The 18,654-nt window shown below is 38.4% G+C and overlaps 1 protein-coding gene across 1 annotated transcript; it reads right to left on the bottom strand.

Annotated features, from left to right (window-relative positions):
* Window positions 1–891: 891 nt before the first annotated feature.
* Window positions 892–11,020, bottom strand: LOC139729777 (cystine/glutamate transporter-like). The gene is made up of 10 exons (XM_071640711.1): window positions 10,414–11,020; window positions 9,385–9,510; window positions 7,999–8,101; window positions 6,901–6,945; window positions 5,098–5,221; window positions 4,657–4,760; window positions 4,066–4,162; window positions 3,124–3,270; window positions 1,615–1,789; window positions 892–965 (listed from the first exon to the last, which is right to left on the bottom strand). The coding sequence occupies exons 1-10, from the start codon at window positions 11,018–11,020 to the stop codon at window positions 892–894; spliced, it is 1,602 nt and encodes a 533-aa protein (XP_071496812.1).
* Window positions 11,021–18,654: the final 7,634 nt, after the last annotated feature.

Raw genomic sequence — 18,654 nt, 5'->3', positions numbered from 1 at the left:
GATGATACTCATATAATTACTGTACATAGTAATAACAGTTACTTCAATAGTCATACCAACAGTGATAATGTCACAACATGCATGTTTAATAGTGTAATCATCATTATCATCATCATCACCATCATCATTATCATCATCACTATGCCGCATCATCAGCTTAACATAATTAAAATACGGTTACAGAGAGCACTGTGTTATTGCAAACATGCTTAGTGTCGAGAATGAAAGGTTATTACAATATTCACAAACTTGCGTTTGCACCATCTTCGCGATCGATTCACAAACTTTTAGATGTACATCATTGCGACTTTACTAACGACGTAAGAAGCACGCACAAACGAATTACAACTTCTCAATGCCAAGATTGTTGAAAATCGGAAGTTTGCTCCGATCTTTACTTCTCATTCGTACCGCACGCTTGGGAAGCTATAGTATTTCTTTGCAGATTGGTCGATCCAAATCGTATACATCCATGCTCAAAATATTGCGAAATGATGTGCATTGCTTCTGAAGTACGGGGGGAGGGATTAGACATGTACAAATCTAAACGCGTTATTGCGATTTCTTTTGAACATTGACAATTACATAATGCAGCTACTTGATCTTCTCATTTCGTTGACTTTCGAATTCGTCTAGTTTGAATCCCATTTTTCTCCCATAACTGTAAAGTCAAGACACGGTGACATTTTAATACCGACCACAAATATAGGACACATCTCAGTATACCATGATTGTACCACCACCTTAGGCTGTACCATGGAGCTAGTAAACTTTTGTGCGTAATTCAATATAGTACATAATATGTAGCTCCGTTTTCCGAGCTTTAATGTACGTGTATAAGGTTGGTGAATTCCCTCCTGCTTGACTGGTTAGTGTTCCCATTTCACTGCGTCAAAGCTCGAAGGTGTCGACTCTGTCGGGTTTTGCCACCAAAAGAAGCTTTTGCAGGAAATGGTTACAACGTCCTGGTAAGAAACGAGAAAAGATTTTTGATTTTACGTTCAACACCAACTGTCCTCAACTTATAGGACAGTGTGATCTTTCACACAGTTATTCACTAAACCGAAATCTCTTGGTGATTTCCACAGTCATACCAGCTCTTACAAACCTCGATCTCATTTCTCAACTTATTTCAAGCAATAATTGTCACCGTTGGTATATTTTGTATAGTCTTCCCATATCTGTATCTACTGCTCGCCAGCACCCTGCAACATATCCCACGCCACAAGTAGCCATCATCGTTATTTATTACGTCTTCAAGAGGTATAGTGTTCCTGAATGTTTAATTTCTTTTTTCTGTAGAGTAGAAACGCTAATTTTAGAGACTGCAAAATAAGTCAAATTACGTGTTTATCTACTTTCGTCAGTACGGAAGAGAGCTCTTTGTTTATCTTATTTACTCATTTATCTATCTATCTATCTATCTATCTGTCTGTCTATCTATCTCTATCTATTTATCTATTTTGGCAGCTAATATCATAATAATAGAGCAAGTAATTATGAATTATTCTGATATCATGAACAAAATTTCCCGATAATATGGTTCTCTCTATATTATACGGAGTCACATTTAGTGGACAGCGTACATATTGTATATCCCTGTTTAATACTCACCGACCAACCGGAGGAAAGCCCGTGGTCTCCCGAGACGTATCAGGAAGATTTGAAGCGGGAAAGCAGGCACTATCAATGCCAGAATGATGCCCAGGACACGCGGGTTGTTGTAGACAGCCAGCCCGGTGAGGAACACACAGTAAGCCACGAAGATGACAGGGAATACAAACGGGACCTACGGATCGGGAGGAAAAGTCAAACAGAGGAGGACAGAAGAAAACACAGTGAAACAACGTATTACAAAATGTTTCAATGATATGTATACAACATGTGTTCATTTGGACCAATACCATTCTCGACAACCAAGAGACATAATTAAGCAGACTTCCCGCTTCAAACTTTCCGAACCCCGAAATAGAAATAAACACACAAACCAGAGCAAGCAAACAAAGTACAATTACGAAAATTTAGAAAAGAAACCTTCATTCAAAATAAACAAGTGTATCATAATTATGAAGTCACTAGAGAAACAGATGTAAAATAAACGAATAGATCAGTACATTACTAAATCCACAAGTCGCTGAATGCGACAAAGGGAAGTAGATCAAGTCGTCGTTATTTCATCTTCACATGAACTTAGGAGTATACATTACGAACGATATAGTCCTAAACTTGTTTTCTTCTCACAAGAGTCCCTTGTATGTCTATAGAATTTGTTTGGGAATTAGGGCCCATATACCATGCACTCGATCAAAATAATTGTGACGACAAGTGAAGTTTCCTTATACAGCTCATCTACAAATCACGTTACATCCGATTACATACAATAGTTAAGTATACCATTCAGCGATATACATGATTGCGTGAAAGCCGATCATTTTGTGATTTATCTCATTAGTAGAATACCACTATGGGAATGTTCTACCACTAGAAAATAGTTTCGTGTTAATACAGAGTGAATGTCAAAGGAGAACAGTGCGTCAGCGTACGTTGTACTAAATTTGGGTTTATGCGCACTACGTGATGGGACGTTTAAAGACTGCAAGCACACTACGTGGGCTTGCTTGTAATGCTGTGAAAATGGCTATGTTAATGACGGAAATATTCAAGTTGCAGGTATGCGTTACTTTCAAAATACATTGGCAAACCGATACGACATGCTATCATTTATCATGATGACTTCTGCTGTCGGGAATGTACAGACGTTTCTAGCTTCAGGACTTGAAAAGCTATCTTGAGGGAGTACTAGTCTTGTACTGTCGCTCGAGGTTACGAACTCCCTAAAACATTTTAAACATTTCGGTTGGATAATCTTCAATATTTCCTCCCTCGCCAATCACCATTTTCATGCAATATTGTCCATGCGATCTTCCTTGGGTGTGTCGTTGATCCTATAGGTTAAAGTTGTTGACATTTGATTTAAACGAATGTTTTTCCTATACCGGCATTTTTTTTTTCAGTCATGATCACTGACATAAGAAGGAAATCAAAGCATTGAATAAAGATTCTGTAAAGAATCAGTGTCTTTATTGCTCACTGATACATAGAGTCGAGTTCTTCACCCAGTACCTTAAAGGGTCTAGTTAGATCCGGGTACTTCACACGGTAGACCAGCACCATGACCACAACGATACCACCTGTCAGCCACTGGAAGGGGCCCAGAGTCGCCAGGAACAGCTGGACATCCACGCAGAGTAGCAACAGAGCGATCGGCAGCTGATGCATGAACAAAATGTGTTGTAATGTTGGGACCAAGCAATCATTTTACAGTATGTATTGTATAACCTGTTGTTGTTTTTATTATTATTATCATATGGTGTGATATGAGTGTTATTATGTCTTATTAATTACAAATCGCACATTGAAAACTACAGAAGCATGTGGCATTAACTAATGACCTTTTGTAAATATTGAGAGAGAGAGAGACAGACAGACAGACAGGCAAACAGACGGGCATAATCACGGAGAAGAAAACAAATCACATGAGCAGAAATGCTGCATGACTTCTCTAACACCGTCACGCTAATTATCATTCATCCACAAGTAAGAATAAAGTTGTACTAATTTTCTTGTCGATAGTTTTGACGTATTCAGAGTCGATAAGAGAATTTCCGTATTTCTAATCCACTTTTTTTTTCAGCAGTATTCAATAAACTAGAGTAAGTTCGTTTTTGCGATATCAAAGTGAATGTTAATTGTCATTAGTAATGATTAGGCAAATCGAACATTCTATTTATTTTGAAAGGTGGTTAATTTTGCCTGTTTCTTATATGCACTCGACATTTCTTATTAGACCTGTGATACTGAAACAGATACTTAATTGGGAAGATACGCGTAATCATAGATCGCTACAATTTGTTAGCATTATATTATTGTCTGACATGTTCTTAATTCCGTGATTGGCGGTTTGATTTGTCGCGATATTTTGTTTTTTCTTTCATATGCCTTCTGGTGACATAATTCTGCTGGGTGTCTGTACATGGTATAATTAACACCAATACAACAACTCACCATGACGATAATAGCCGGGAGAGGTGTAAGATACCTAAGGTGTACCATGGACCAGAGACTGGGAGACTGCCCCTCACGACCGGCTGAGAAAAACATTCTGTACGGATTACAAAGTCGTGGTTTGCAAACGATAATAATTCACATATCACTGAATCTAACTATCTATATAGATTGGTTGACGAGATAGGGTTGGTTTTTCGACTACATCTGCCTAACATTAACTATATACCCTCTGGTATATAGTGTGAAAAAGGAACTATGCCCTTGCGGGCTCACTTCATTCAAGTCCCGGCTTTATTTTGAAAGCTTTCCCTTTCCCGGCTCCTAGTAAATATTCAAAACGAGCGCTTACGAACTACATAATAGGGACATATCTGATCGGTATTACCTGGAATTGTGTGATTCGTGTAAGAATTTCGCCTTTCTCAATATAAATTAGGGAGTCGGATACGATTTCTTACGCTCAATCAATGTATACAGTGAATCATATATATGAAAAGAATAATTTATAGCAAAGAGACGAAGCTGCATTACGGCTGACCAAATTTTCTTTTCTCAAAGTCAATAATATTTGAAAACACACTGTGATACCTTGACACAGAGAGAATGAGGACATTCATGTCGGAGAGGGCGCAAATCAGGATTGGTAGATGCACCAGATATGACCATCGTCCGAGGACCTTTTGACCTATCACCTGAGAAACGATAAAAGCATGATAATCATACAGGTTGCATGCCTACGTGTCTGTGTTTCATACAAATGTAAATTGTCTTTCTCCCCTTCTTATAAATGCGCTTCAGAATCAATACGTTGATTAGAAAAGACATGTTCATGCTCTTGTTCACCTTTAAGTACTCTCACACATCACGTGTTTTGCATTGAGACGTTTTATCATTATCGCTTTTTAATGAGCACAACAGACACACACACACATACACACAAAGAGTGAGATTTACAATTTAGCGTCACAAGAAATGTTATGTTTTACGGTATGTGTGCATGTCTGCTTGTGTGTGGACGAAATATCTTACCATAATTACTGGCTGCTTTGAAAGCAGTTCGTCGGGAGTAAGAAGTGTTCCATAGGCTACGTTGAGTAAGATGCACAATACGATGGCTGCGATCAGCGAAAAGGACATCGTATGTTGGATGGTTCTGGGAAAGCAGAATGTAATATGTAGGTGAAAGTAGGTAACATATTCAGACGGTAATTAGATCCACACCGATTTACGGATAACAAATTTAGAAAGAGACGCGTGAAGCTCCTTTTACCTACAAATACACTCACGGATCATTGTCTTGTGCATGAACGGTTTTCCCGTGCAATTTTCTCAGATTTTCATTCAAATTCATGAAAAAGACGTTCAACTTCAAACGATTTTCATCAACCCTCTACTTCCATGGTTCATTTTTATTCTTTGAACATTCGATTTCGTCCGATTTCATAAGTTCAAGTTCAAGATCAAACGACGCTAAGTTGTCATTCAATTTTACGCCAGCTAGATAGTATTGCCCTGGTAAAAATTTAATTTCTTTTATAGGCACACGTTAATGAGCGCGTTCGAATTCAATACACATTTAAGCAAATTCTGTAGTTCTACAATTCTTACTGCCTTTCCTATAATGTTTAATGTCCCTTTTCACAATTTGTAATTATTTGCTTTCATCTTTTACTTCTTTGTAATCGTTTCTTCCAGTTTCACGTTATTCCCTTTCAGCATAGATATAACACCTACAGAACGATCATAAATCATATCATATACGTCTATATTCATTTTTACATTTTGTATAACTCCACCCCTTGGGTACGGCTTTTTGATCAGCCCTCCCGTATCCACACTATACTCTACAACAATAGACCTAGTCGTACACCTGCTCTTTTTCAAGAGTGTCGGCAGTTATAAAATGGAGCTACATACTTTAGTAACTCCATAATTAGAATCTTGCTGGTAGTCAAATGCTTCAGCCAACCTAGCTCTGTCCAAATTCGAGATATTCATTGTATTCTGATAGAGCCGCCATGTCATATGTAAATGAATGCATATATGTATGAAAGTGTCGTTATACGAGCTGATCCCTCGATGACGGTTTATTGAGGAATGGGAAATTTCAATGTAAAGCAAAGGTCCCATTTCAAGGCTCATTAAGTGCGTGCATAAATCTATTCAAACAGATGAGGAGATGCTATAAAAGTAACGAAAACCATTGCCAAATGCTGCAAGTGCGTCATTCATACATTTCAATTCCTTCACCTTCATCGAAACGGTGCTGCATGGTGTGAATTTGAATGCGTCTCATATGCATTTTAAATTTTTGAACGCGCTTTTCACACATTTATGTGAGAAAATCATGATATTGCATGCCAATGAAATTTATTTGAATGAGATAATAATCTTTTTCAGTGTTGATCTCGGTGATCATTCAAATTCGCTTGAAATTGTATGATCGCATCGCTAAATAAAATGAAAATTTCAGTGACTGAATTGAACGGGAAAACATATAGCATTACTGTGTAGTCCCTATACCGTATACGTGTAACTCGTATGAGCTATGATTGCTATGCCTTACCTTGCACTTTATTTACGGAACTGGGCCTTTGTTGTAGTGGTTTGTTTGCTTGTTTCTTTGTCCCGTCGGTCCGACCGTCTATCATCCTTCTGTTTTTGTCTTCAATTCACCTTTCTATGTCTCATACCCTTTCTCTTTCAAGGTTCAAAGTTCAACCCGTACTCAGCTCTTCCAAAACTATTTATTTTGTGAATACTCCAAAATGCAATATTCAAGAAAGACCAGAAATTACTGATATTTGAATGCATCACTTCAAACAAACTCACTTTTCTGGAGATTTGATTTCTTCTGTTATGAAAGCAAGGCTCTGCCTATGGAGAAAATAAGGGAGAGAGTCACGACATTAGGTAAAAATGAGTACAACGTAAATGTAGGTATATATCATTTTGTACCTCTGGAATGATGTATATAAATACCATTTGGGCACTTAGCTTGACTTTTGAAATCCCTTCGCCCATACACTTCACCCTTTTGGTGCCTGGGGCTTTGGACAGTGTGTATACAACGCTTTCGGGTTTACGTGCCAATACACAAATATAATGGTTAAGGAATGTGCTGACTTGGCTGCAAGCATTAGGTTAATAATTTTCTGTCATAAGTGTTTTTTTCAAATCCATTTGTTTATAGAAGCGAAAAGTTACGTTTGCTTATTTTTTAACTTATGATGTAAAGTTTAGTTAATATGTAATCAAGTCAGAAAGGTGAATTATCTAAACTCAGGAGAGCATCAGCGATTAAATCATCAATGTTTGTTTGAGGCATTTCAATCTTGATATATCAATATTGTTCCCAGAGACAATTAGAATGTTATAATATAGTTTGGTTAACTGACGAAACAGGCATCAATGTCGGCATATCATCGGAGTCTAAACTTTAAACATAATATTTATAACATAAAGGAAGAAACAAACATTCTAAAAATTCACCCCCCCCCCCCCCCCGGACCCCCACAAAAAGAAGGACCTGGACAACAACAATAGAACATTGGAGTGAATTTTGAATGCAGACGAGAAATTCAACTGATTCTGTATCTATAAATTTCTACTTCCAGTCATATGCACTATGAATGAGGAGAAGACAACAACAACAACAACAACAACAACAACAACAACAACACACAAACACACAGACACACACACACACACTCACAAAGATGGCTCAGTCAATCCGTTCTCTGAGAAAGTGATTCCTAGAGAGTGTTTTGTTTTCTTATATTCTTTTCTCGATTTCGGTGATCAAAACAACAACAGCAAACAAGCAAACAAACAAAAGTCTCCACCCTGGTTAAAAGGTAGTAAAAGAAAATGAAAAATAAAGACACAAACACAACGATACGAATAAAACTTACCATCTTACTTACTTACCATCCGGAATAGGACATTGAGGCCACTGCGAAGGCGATCATTACATTTGGCTGACCGTTTGAGGGCGGGTGCCACGCGTTGTACTGAAGGTTCGACAACCTGCCTGGTCAATTTAATACATTAATTTCATTATCAGATCAATGAAATTAGGCCTTACTCATATATAATATTTGATATCACATAACGATTTTAGTTACAAGAAGATTCAATAAATCCTATAACAGCACATTTCGAACTTATTTGATTGATGATGGCGCCTTAATACGACTATTCCAACAAACACACACACACACTCTCTCTCTCTCTCTCATACACGTTTTGAAATGCCTGAACAGGCAATTGCACACTATATTCCACTTGACTTCAATACACTGAGTATAAGATTAGACGAGCAGACTGATGGCTGCTTCGTAGTGGAGTCTGAGTGACGTTGGACCTAACCACACACACCACGGGGGTCAACATCGACCACAATGGCACCCCTCACTATAGGCTATTATACTCTCCCATAATTATGGTCTGTCCACAAAATATCATAAAAATCACAATTTTGGTTGATAATCTAGCAACTACAACTTCTTTCATACTTTCAGCAATCGCTATTGATTATCAAAAGACCGCAATAGTCATTTCAATGCAATGGAATGAATGTAACACATTCTTACATAACTTCATGTAAGAAAAAGAAGTCATAATTTCGTTAAGATTTTTTTTTTTTTTTGCAGGTCTATGAGAAACTTGTAAGGTGATGACATCATTATTTCCCAAGATGCTCGTATGTTTTATGGTTTTAATAGATTATCACTTTTAAAGAATACCTAAGAATAAGAAATTTGAAACTTTCTTATTTCATTTCCGATTTTGATAAAACTTCTACCATTCCGATGATGATATGGTGATGATTTCATGGAAAGATAAGATTAATCAAAAAGGTTTTAATGTACTTTATGAATCACTGAATAGTTGACTAAACTAAAATCGCACTCAAGTTCAGCGTCAAAAGAAACAAAAAAAGACTCTCCTACTTGTTTATGTCTTGCTCAGATGAGCTTTTTTTCAAAAAAATTAAACCCGATACACTCGGCGAAAACTAGGCTAAAACCTGCTTGAAACATCTTGTGTAATGTACATATATATATATATAGGCCCCTGTGTGTGTGTGTGTGTGTGTGTGTGTGTGTGTGTGCATATATATATATATATATATATATATATATATATATTACATGTATTTACTTTTTTATTATGTCTGAAGATATGTACACAAATAACTAATTCAACACTGCAACACAGCATGAATAAAAAAACACATATTCATACATTATCATTTGAATAAATGTGTGTATATAGATCAGCTCAAAAGAGAAATAAGTTTGATTAGCTAACCCGAAGCTAGGTCGACGAATCCCAAGACAATAATAGCCAGGAATGATGCGAGTTTCACGAAGGTGAGTATAACTTGCAGCCAGGCGGCGAGCAGCGTGCTACGGCAATGAACGGCCATGAGTACACCTGTTGGAAACCATGGCAACACGAATCAAAATCCAAAAGTCAACGTCCCGGGCATGAATCAACGGGATCTCCGTATAATAATTCTCTACATCCTTTTCGAATTCACATCGCCTGACGATTCAAATTCTATGTAACGTTTCTTATATCTGTATAATGCACTCCATTTTAGTTGCATCTATTGGACAGGGACTAACAGTTTATTAGTGGTGATGCAGTTGAAATGTGGAAATTGTTTTTTTCTCTTGTTTGATTAATGCATTCCGTCTTGATTGCGGTAATTCATTCGGAGTAATAGTGTGCGTGATGCTAAAGTTCTATGTTAGCAGCGATTTCACCCAGGCTAAAATCATAATTGTAATGACATCATTCATGAATCATATCCTAAGACTAACGAAGATTTATTTCATTGTTAAATCATTTTAAGTCTTTTCACTCAAACGAATAAATTATCAACTAGTCAAGAAGATTTCTTCGAAAAAAGGCGTTCCACAGAAAAGTGATGCACCATAGCATAGTACATTTCTAAATCAACAATATTATGGGTATTAATTACTCTTTATTTGACAGTAAGAACATTTTCTAAATACAAAACAGGAATCTAGATGGGCTAATTTATATCATACAAATATTATTTTTATTATACTTTTTATATGAATTGTACTTCTTACAAATAGTGAAACAATTTCATTTGTCAAATATACGCTTTATAATTTGTCAAATACATTCTTATCAAAGCTGTCACCAAGTACACTACATCAAAGTAGATGTCCACAGTCGCTTTGTATTTTGTATCACCTTATGTCTGATGTGCATAAAGTAAACTGAATAGAAATTGATGCGCGCACACATGCACAAAAGAAACCAGTTTTTAAAGCAATGAATTATCAAAGAACTGTGGCTCACATATTAAAAGGCCCGCAATAAGTTTGATTTCCGTGGCAGTGTGGTCCGTGTCGTCACCGCACCTGTTGCATACCAACGCCAACAGGTGGACCGCTGCTAGTTTGCCTAGCACCGAGATGGCAGTGCCCGAGCCCATGACAAGCCCCATCCAAACCTGCATGAAGGCTGGCATCTTGACGGGCAGAGCGTGGAAGAGGAAGATGAAGTCCCCGCCGGTCTTCGGCACGGAGGTCGCGAGCTCGGCGTAGCACTGGGCCCCAACGAACATCATAGCACCAGCGGATAGCCATACCAAGAGTGCGGGAACGAGGCCGCCTGAGTGCACCAGGATCTGCCGTACGGAGAATAAGGAGCCGAAGCTAACACACACTCCGAGTACAACGCACACGCAGTGTAGGGATCCAAAGTGTCGTTGGATTGTAAGTCCAGCCCTTGCGGAGTTCGAACTAAGAGGACTCTCCCTCGAAACGTCCACATCATCGGTTTGGTTTTCGACGTACTCATTTCCTACGAGATCGATGTCGATGGTCGATGTCGTGGCATTGTTGTTTCGACAACGACGGAAACTAGAAGACAAAGATGATCGACTTAAGGAATGTTGTGGCATGATTCCAAGTTAATACCTTTTCTGTATTTTGTAATGCACTTCACAGAATGATGAATCCCGTAAATTCCAACATCCACTCATTCAAAGAGCTAGCTAGTTCTCCAGTCTACTCCAACCCAAGAAAACAATGCTTGTTCCAAATATAGCGAAGTCATGCTGCCCTTATCGTCTGCTGCTGACGAGTTCAAGACATAAAGATCGACGCAGGCGCACCTTGGGAACAAGTCTGACGATTCGTAATGAGAAACATATGCGCAACGCCGTGTGGCATTCTAGAGACGGGATCGGATACCAGTCTTGCGAATTGAGTCTTAGGATTTCTGTCTCCCTCTCTCCTCCTCTCTTTCCCTTCTCTTAGTTCTCTATCTGTCTGCCTGTCTCTTTCATCCCGTCATCTCTCCCTGTATCTCTCCCCCTCATTCATTTTCTCACACTAAATGTTCACTTTCACATCTTCCAAAGGCCGATAAATAAAGACGTCCAGAGGGGTGGGAAGGTATCGAAGGTTCGACACAACGTGAACTTCGATTAAGAACATGGTCTATAGTGAGTGAGAGGAGGGTAAGAGAGAGGGTAAGAGTAGTATTAGCCTTTGTCAAAAGTCCTCTCGTTGAAATATTAAATTTCAAGAAAATCGAGCTGGCTGTCGCCACGCAAAACAGGAGCGGAAACTCCAGACTGACGCGCGCGGTTTAGGGTGTTCGCATTGCATTGGGGTCTTTGAAAAAGGCTATTTAGATGTTGTAGAGAATTTGTTGTTGTTATTTTTGATACCGTGCCAAACGGACTCCTATGTAGTGAGTGGGATCTTTGGTGCAACCAATGTGAAACAGTTTATGGTTCAAGCCTGATTAACAACTTTACTTTCTGTATCGTTTAAAGGGACTGTACAGTACTGGTTGAGGTAGGGATTCATGTTTTGAACATTCCTAAGTGAGATAATGAAAAGCCTCTTATGAAATATGAAAGAGCATGTCATTTTAAGAAGGATTCAACGTTTATTTGACGAAAATTGGTTTTCAAATGGCTGAGATATCCCAAAAAGTGCTAATAATAAAAGGCGACATGCCCCAACTTTATTAGTATCTCTTTGTTTCACCTTGTTTTTGGATATCTCAGCCATTTCAAAACCGATTTTCATCGAATAAACTTTTGATACCCCTTAGAACTGCATGCTCTTTGACATCTCATAGAGTGGTTTCTGAATATCTCACAAAACGGTAAAAGCTAAATCTTCACCTCGACCAGAACTGTACACACCCTTTAATTCGTGCATATCGTTTGTTCACCGACCACATCTTTTTAGTCCATTTGAAGCAGATGATATGTTTGTTCATAGCAGTGTGATCAAACCAGACACTAATTGAGCACCAATATGTAAAGTGTAGGCCTATATCAGAGCTTTGTTTACCCTGGGTTTCTTTTCCCCCTATATTTACCATAGCAATATAGCAACTGATTGTAATAATATTAGCTTTGCAGAGGAAGATTCTACCATCAAACTTAAATGAAATCGTAGACCCCTTCTCATCCCTCTCGTGTGTAGGGAGTTAATTTGAATAGATGCTATCGGACGCTTCCCTATCGTTGATTTATGCACATCAGAAGTACATGCATTATAAACATCATGCATTATATTTTATGAGACGAGTTAGCAACTATGGTTGCCTCGCCATCTGTGAAAGTCATTGGTATCAATCATATTGACGCGGTCTGTTTTTATTGAGGGTAGACTGTTCAGTGTTGCCACTGCTTTACAAAGACCAGGGAGGTAAACGAGATATCGGTTATTACGAGGAAATTTTCCCGGTCCCAAATTTCCTTCCACACAAGTCTATGTAAAATGCTACTCTTATAGCGAGATCGGCTATAACGAAATAACTGCTATAACGAGATAAATTTTGTGATTTCCAAACAAAGAAAAACATAGCCAATCAAACCTGTTATAGCGAGGTAAAGCAAAATGTCTTCGGGTAAAGCTTTACTTCGCCTGTGCTATCATGTTCCGAGATTGTAAAGCTCGATGCGCCAAAAACTGTCTTGTACACACATAATCTTCAGTTCACTCTACAGCTAGCACCGCATGTTGTACGTGTATACTGTGTGTGTGTGCGCGCACTGATACCTGCAGAAAATGTGGTGGGACGGCCGTATACATGACATCATCATGACGTTTAGCAAGGTGAGGCAATCTGATGCTGTGATTGGCTTTCTCCGTAGGGAATTCCCCATCTTCACACACACGCAGTCATAATGTACATGCAGAATGTATCACACACACACAGCATTGTGCAGACCATATTCAAGCTTTCCACACACAACACACACCCATACCATAACCACATACCAATCCACAGACGATCTTCACACAATCGCAAGCTATATAGATTTACAAATTGAAACATCTACAATAAGAAAAACATTCTTGATATTGGATTTCATTGGCGAAAAAGCATCTTCTTACCCATAAAGGTGAGTAATTACCTCACACACATTACCAAGTTATCAGTATCGATCGAAAGATGATGGGTAGCCCCACGTGTGCAAATTAATGTCTTTATGTTATGCTTTCTTTTATGCCTACTGATATAACGAGATATCGGCTATAGCGAGGAAAATGACTCGGTCCCGACCATCTCGTTATATCGAGTTTCCACTGTATCTCTCATCACCTACTTGCAAAGAACGTTTCCATATAACAACAATAATAATGTGAAATATTTATATAGCGCTTCATACATGTTTCGAAGCGCTTTATAATTGTCAAAACAAACAAACATACGAATCAGCTTCGAATACAAATAATCACCTATGCATATCAGTTCTGTTCCAAAACATGGCGTACAATGATCTATTTCTGTTACACAGTCCAGCAGCCTTACTGATTTCAACGAACGAATTCAAAAAAAAAATAGTGTGCGATTATCATTATTGTTATTATTATTATTATTATTATTATTATTACTACTACTACTACTACTACTACTACTAATATTATCATCATTATTATTACTACTATTATTTATTCAGACAATTGAAAATGACTATAACATTAAGAAAACATACATTCACATGGAAATGACACAGTTGACGTATACACAAAATATGAACAGGGAAGCAATACATGGGCTAGGGCTCACAAAATATATAGTCTTTGAAATGTAAAATATATCTGTATGAGGTACATAGTAGAATTATTCAATATCAATGGTTTGATATAATTTTTTTTTCTTTTTTTTTTCTTCGCCAGTTTATAGCGCTTTGTACAATATAATGGACTTTCATGTTCCCAGGAAGATCAAAGTGAAACCATAATTTTTATGTTTTGCTCCTGAAATTTCAGTCTCTTACCAGGTACAATTTTTAGAACTTGATATAAACGCAGTTCCTGAATTTTCTACTGGTTCTTTGTGAAAATAGCTTTTGAACGTGTAGGACGATTCCCTCCGACCTCACAAAACTTTAATGTAAATATATGAGGATTTGCTTTATGTCTTATATTGTGTCTGTTGTTTGTTAAAGCTTTCGTCTGTCTATGAGAAACTGGCTTGCTGAGAATGTGTTATACCTTAAGTTGATATTTTGCGCCATCATGAAGAATATTTGAAATTAACCAGCAACTTATGTTTTAGAGTTTGGGTAAAATAAACTGCAAAACGAATTTCATCTCAAAAGCTTCCTTCACATACCCAACGCTCCTCAGTTTATTTCAAATATTATGATTATGTTTACATATCTCAGGTTTTATCATGATACAATAATAATGGTTGGTGCACGTCACGAGACCGACACGCACAAGTCATACAGTCCACGAGTCATACAGTCTACAAGTCATACAGACCATTAGTTATATACAGCCCACGAGTTCGACACTAAGCAAATAAAGCCCACGAGTTCGACATCACGTAAAATAGGCCCATGAGTTATACAGCCCATGAGTACGCAGAAAGGCTCACGAGACCGACACTACGCAAACAAAGCCCACGAGATCGACGGGATGAACAGCGCCACCTATAGATCAATTAATTGTACAGGGTGTCCAGATAATTGCATAAGGAAGATATGAGAGATGGAAAAGGAGAGTTGCTATGGTGTTACCCAGTCAAATGCCCTCCCTCTACCTCCCTGAAATGTTCAAGATCTTTTATTGTGCTTGCGTGTGTGCTTGTGAAAAAATAATTAACAAATTCAGCAATAGTATACGTCAGATCTTTCCAAATTTATTTTAAAAATGCCAACAGACCGTCGCTTATATGTTAAATCTTTGACCTGTTTTCGGTATTCTTACTCCCCCCCCCCCCCCCCAAAAAAAAAGGAGAAAATCTGCCTACGATCATGGTTGTTATAGTCCAGTGGGATCATCGGGGGAAAAAAAGAATGTGACTGCTAGAGGTACTTTACAGAGTAAATGTTGATACTGCACCTTACCCTTCTTTCGGCATGATTCAAGTATGCTGGGTTGACTAGGAAAAAAATATGGTTTGCAACCGAAATCCCTCTCAATTCGTTACAATTCTGTCGTCGATAGCGTGACGAAATTGCACCCGCCAGTATGTAATTTCGCCCTTCATGGAACACCTTGTACAGGTGCATAGGGCCTACCTGTAATTGACATGTAGATGGCGCTGTTCATCCTGTCGGTCTCGTGAGCCTTCTTTACGTAGTGTCTGTCCTGTGCATGGGCTTTCTTTGCCTTGTGTCGGTCTCGTGAACCTTTTCTGCGTAGGCCTACATAGTGTCGAACGCATGGGCTGTACGACTCTTGAGCCGTATAACTCATGGGCTGTATGACTCATGGACCTATTTTGATGTCGGACTCGTGGACCGTTTAACTCATGGGTGTCGGTCTCGTGGGATGATCCCGAGTTGGTATCCTCCTCCTGAATTTATTGTATAGTATACCTTTGATTCTTCAAAGTGATTAGTCTCGAGAGCATTATCCACTTGAAGGTGTGGATGCTTTGTTGCTAAAGAGTACCCCCCCCCCCCCCCCCTTCCCGGTTGAGAGGGTGAGAAAGGAGCGAACGGTGAGGGCAGCACACACAACATCTATAATTTGCAAAAAGTACATTGTAGTTCGCTTGCGGCAAACGTGACGAAACTTAAGGGGAGCTCAATCCCGAAGCTCAACTGTTCCATGTTCACAGATAAGCATTCTTCGCACACCGATAAAATATATCTATACACATATTTTAAGTCACAACTCAAGTTGTTATAACTTTCTTTCTTTTTTTAAACGCATTTACGATTTATTCCCTCTTGCAAATTGTAATGTCCCCTGTGTTTGTATGTTTGTGTCCAATATAATCTAAGAGGCTTGCCACGGTCACGTGATCAAGATGGCTGCTTTTGGTTAACTGTCTAAAAACACCTTTATGATAATGTTTTATCCTTGTCGTCTAATTTCGCACCATCTCCATGAATATCATTCAAGAACACCCCTTTTCTCGACATGATTTTGTTTAAGATGATGCGATGGTGAAAAAAAAAACAACCATATTAATGAGGTAAGAAGCTCTGTATGGAGAGAAAGTGCGGGGGGGGGGGGGTAGAGGGGGATAGAGAGGGGGAGAGGTGAAAGATGTTTTCAGTGCGGAAGCTCTCAATTGCGGCTCGACACAGCCGGACGTTCTCCGCACTGATGAGTAAGCTCAACGCATCGGTATGACCCGAGTACTAATAGAGATCAGTGCCCGAACCGCACGATTCACCTTGCAAAGTGATAGTCTGCCTGCGTGATGCGTACAAGTGCCGCGAACGATAACGGTTTAACCATCATATCTGCGTTAGATAGCTCCAAGCTCACGGGCATCTGTGTTACTTAAAAATTGTAGATCTGAAAGGGTTAAATTGTATAACTCCAACGTCTTTAGTGCGTCTTCGAACTGCAGTTTAACATGCTCCCAGCTCTCTAATCATTGCGATGATAAAGCAATGTGATCTCCCAGAAATTAGCAAAGATTGCGTATAAACCTTCAACAGTTATCTACTATGTGGTATGCATAGATTTACATTTTGTTTATCATACTCATCTCTAGCTTTAGAGAAGGAATTCACCCCCAAATTGAATAAACTTCAAAAGAAAGAGAAAAATATTCCCTACAGAACGATACAATAATGACAAAAATCGGATAAGAAATAACAAAGATAATATTATGAAGATTTTTTGGAAAACATTTCTTGACCAGTCGTTATATGAATATTTGAGCGAGTTGATGATGTCATACCCTCACAATTTCCATCCACGTTATACATGAAATTCGGAAAACTCTTATCTTCAGCTAATACAATTAAAGAAACGTATGTTCCCATACCAAGATATATCAGAGCTAGCATCACGGTGTAGTTTTAAGGCAAGTTTTGTATTAACAGCTGAAATATGAGATTTCTGTCATTTCTGCATACGAAATGAATATATTGTGAGAGCATAACATTGTCAACTTGCTGATTTGAATATTCACAACGACTGGCCAAGAAGTGTTTCCCGAAAAAAAAAATGTGAAATTTCAAAATGCTATATCTTCCTTATTTCTTATCCATCTTTGTCATTTTTGTAGGACATCGCTTGTGATGCTTTACATTATTGGTATATATGATTCTATAACCCATCCTTATATGGACCTGACAGAGGTAACTGATGCTGAATCACTAAACCTTTAGATTACAACATTATCTGATACATTTATCTTTATCTTTATGACTTTACAGGTAATAGTGAGTCGTCCTGCAGAAAAAAAAAATGTCATTTGATTTTTCAGTTAAAAACATTTCTTAACATCAAAAGAGTGTGCTTTTTTCCTCCCATACTTTGAATGTAGTCTTGAAGTCCACCTAACATGTCTTGTCTTGCTATAGTGTCTCCTTTCAGCATGCGTGCTTCGCAGATGTTCACTTTATTCTTGCTCCTGCAAAAACATCGCACTCAGTGTTTACATCCCCATCAGCATTCACATTCATATCGCTCATGATTTTCCCGTGAAATGGTCTGTACTCATGCACAGCATAGAAAAAAAAAAAATAGGTCTACAGGGATTGTTCGAAGTCGTCAGGGATACTTTTGTAAAGTTATACACGTACAGGGATTCAAACTGAAAACAAATAGTGACATGACATTTCGCTCCTGCTGCGGTCTTATTTCTTTGAAGGACTAAGGGTTTGGTTAGGGTTGTGATAGGGTTTTAGGTTTAATTTGGTGTGAGGATTTGGATTATGGTTAGGGTTATGTTTGTGAGTAGAATTTATGTTTGGCTCAGTGTGCAGATATTTTCATGGGAGCAATTGTCGCAGGAGGAAATGCCATGGAACCGAAAACAAAAACCCCTTTTGCCGAGAGGCAGAGATAGACGTGATGTGCATTCCGAAGACAAGAAATGGATATAGCCCCTTGCTCCAAACATTGATGCATTCTCTAAAAGAGGGGAAGAGGCTGAAGTCTTGTTGCAATCCATAAACAGACATGTGATGCTCTTTACTTGTGAAAGTATCTACTTTAACCTCCGCTCGGATGCAAAAGATATCGTAAATATTGCAATGACGTATGTTCAGTGACAGGGGTAGAACCTTTAAAGGTTTCCATTGTAAATCTGAACTAGACAGAATACACTGTGTAGTATCCATCTTACATGCAATCTCTA

Source organism: Diadema antillarum, unplaced genomic scaffold (assembly GCF_040938485.1).
Source record: "Diadema antillarum isolate AM-2024a unplaced genomic scaffold, OU_Dant_1.0 seq00000263_RagTag, whole genome shotgun sequence".
Taxonomy (NCBI): domain Eukaryota; kingdom Metazoa; phylum Echinodermata; class Echinoidea; order Diadematoida; family Diadematidae; genus Diadema; species Diadema antillarum.
The sequence above is the reverse complement of the archived record's forward strand: the minus strand, read 5'-3'. Positions and strand labels throughout refer to the sequence as shown.

Coding starts and splice junctions, on each gene's coding strand:
- LOC139729777 (XM_071640711.1), bottom strand. CDS start 11,020: ATGCCACAACATTCCTTAAGTCGATCATCTTTGTCTTCTAGTTTCCGT. Junction 5,222..6,900: donor GAAATCAAATCTCCAGAAAA/GTGAGTTTGTTT, acceptor CTGCTTTCCCAG/AACCATCCAACATACGATGT. Junction 1,790..3,123: donor ATCTAACTAGACCCTTTAAG/GTACTGGGTGAA, acceptor CCCGATCCGTAG/GTCCCGTTTGTATTCCCTGT.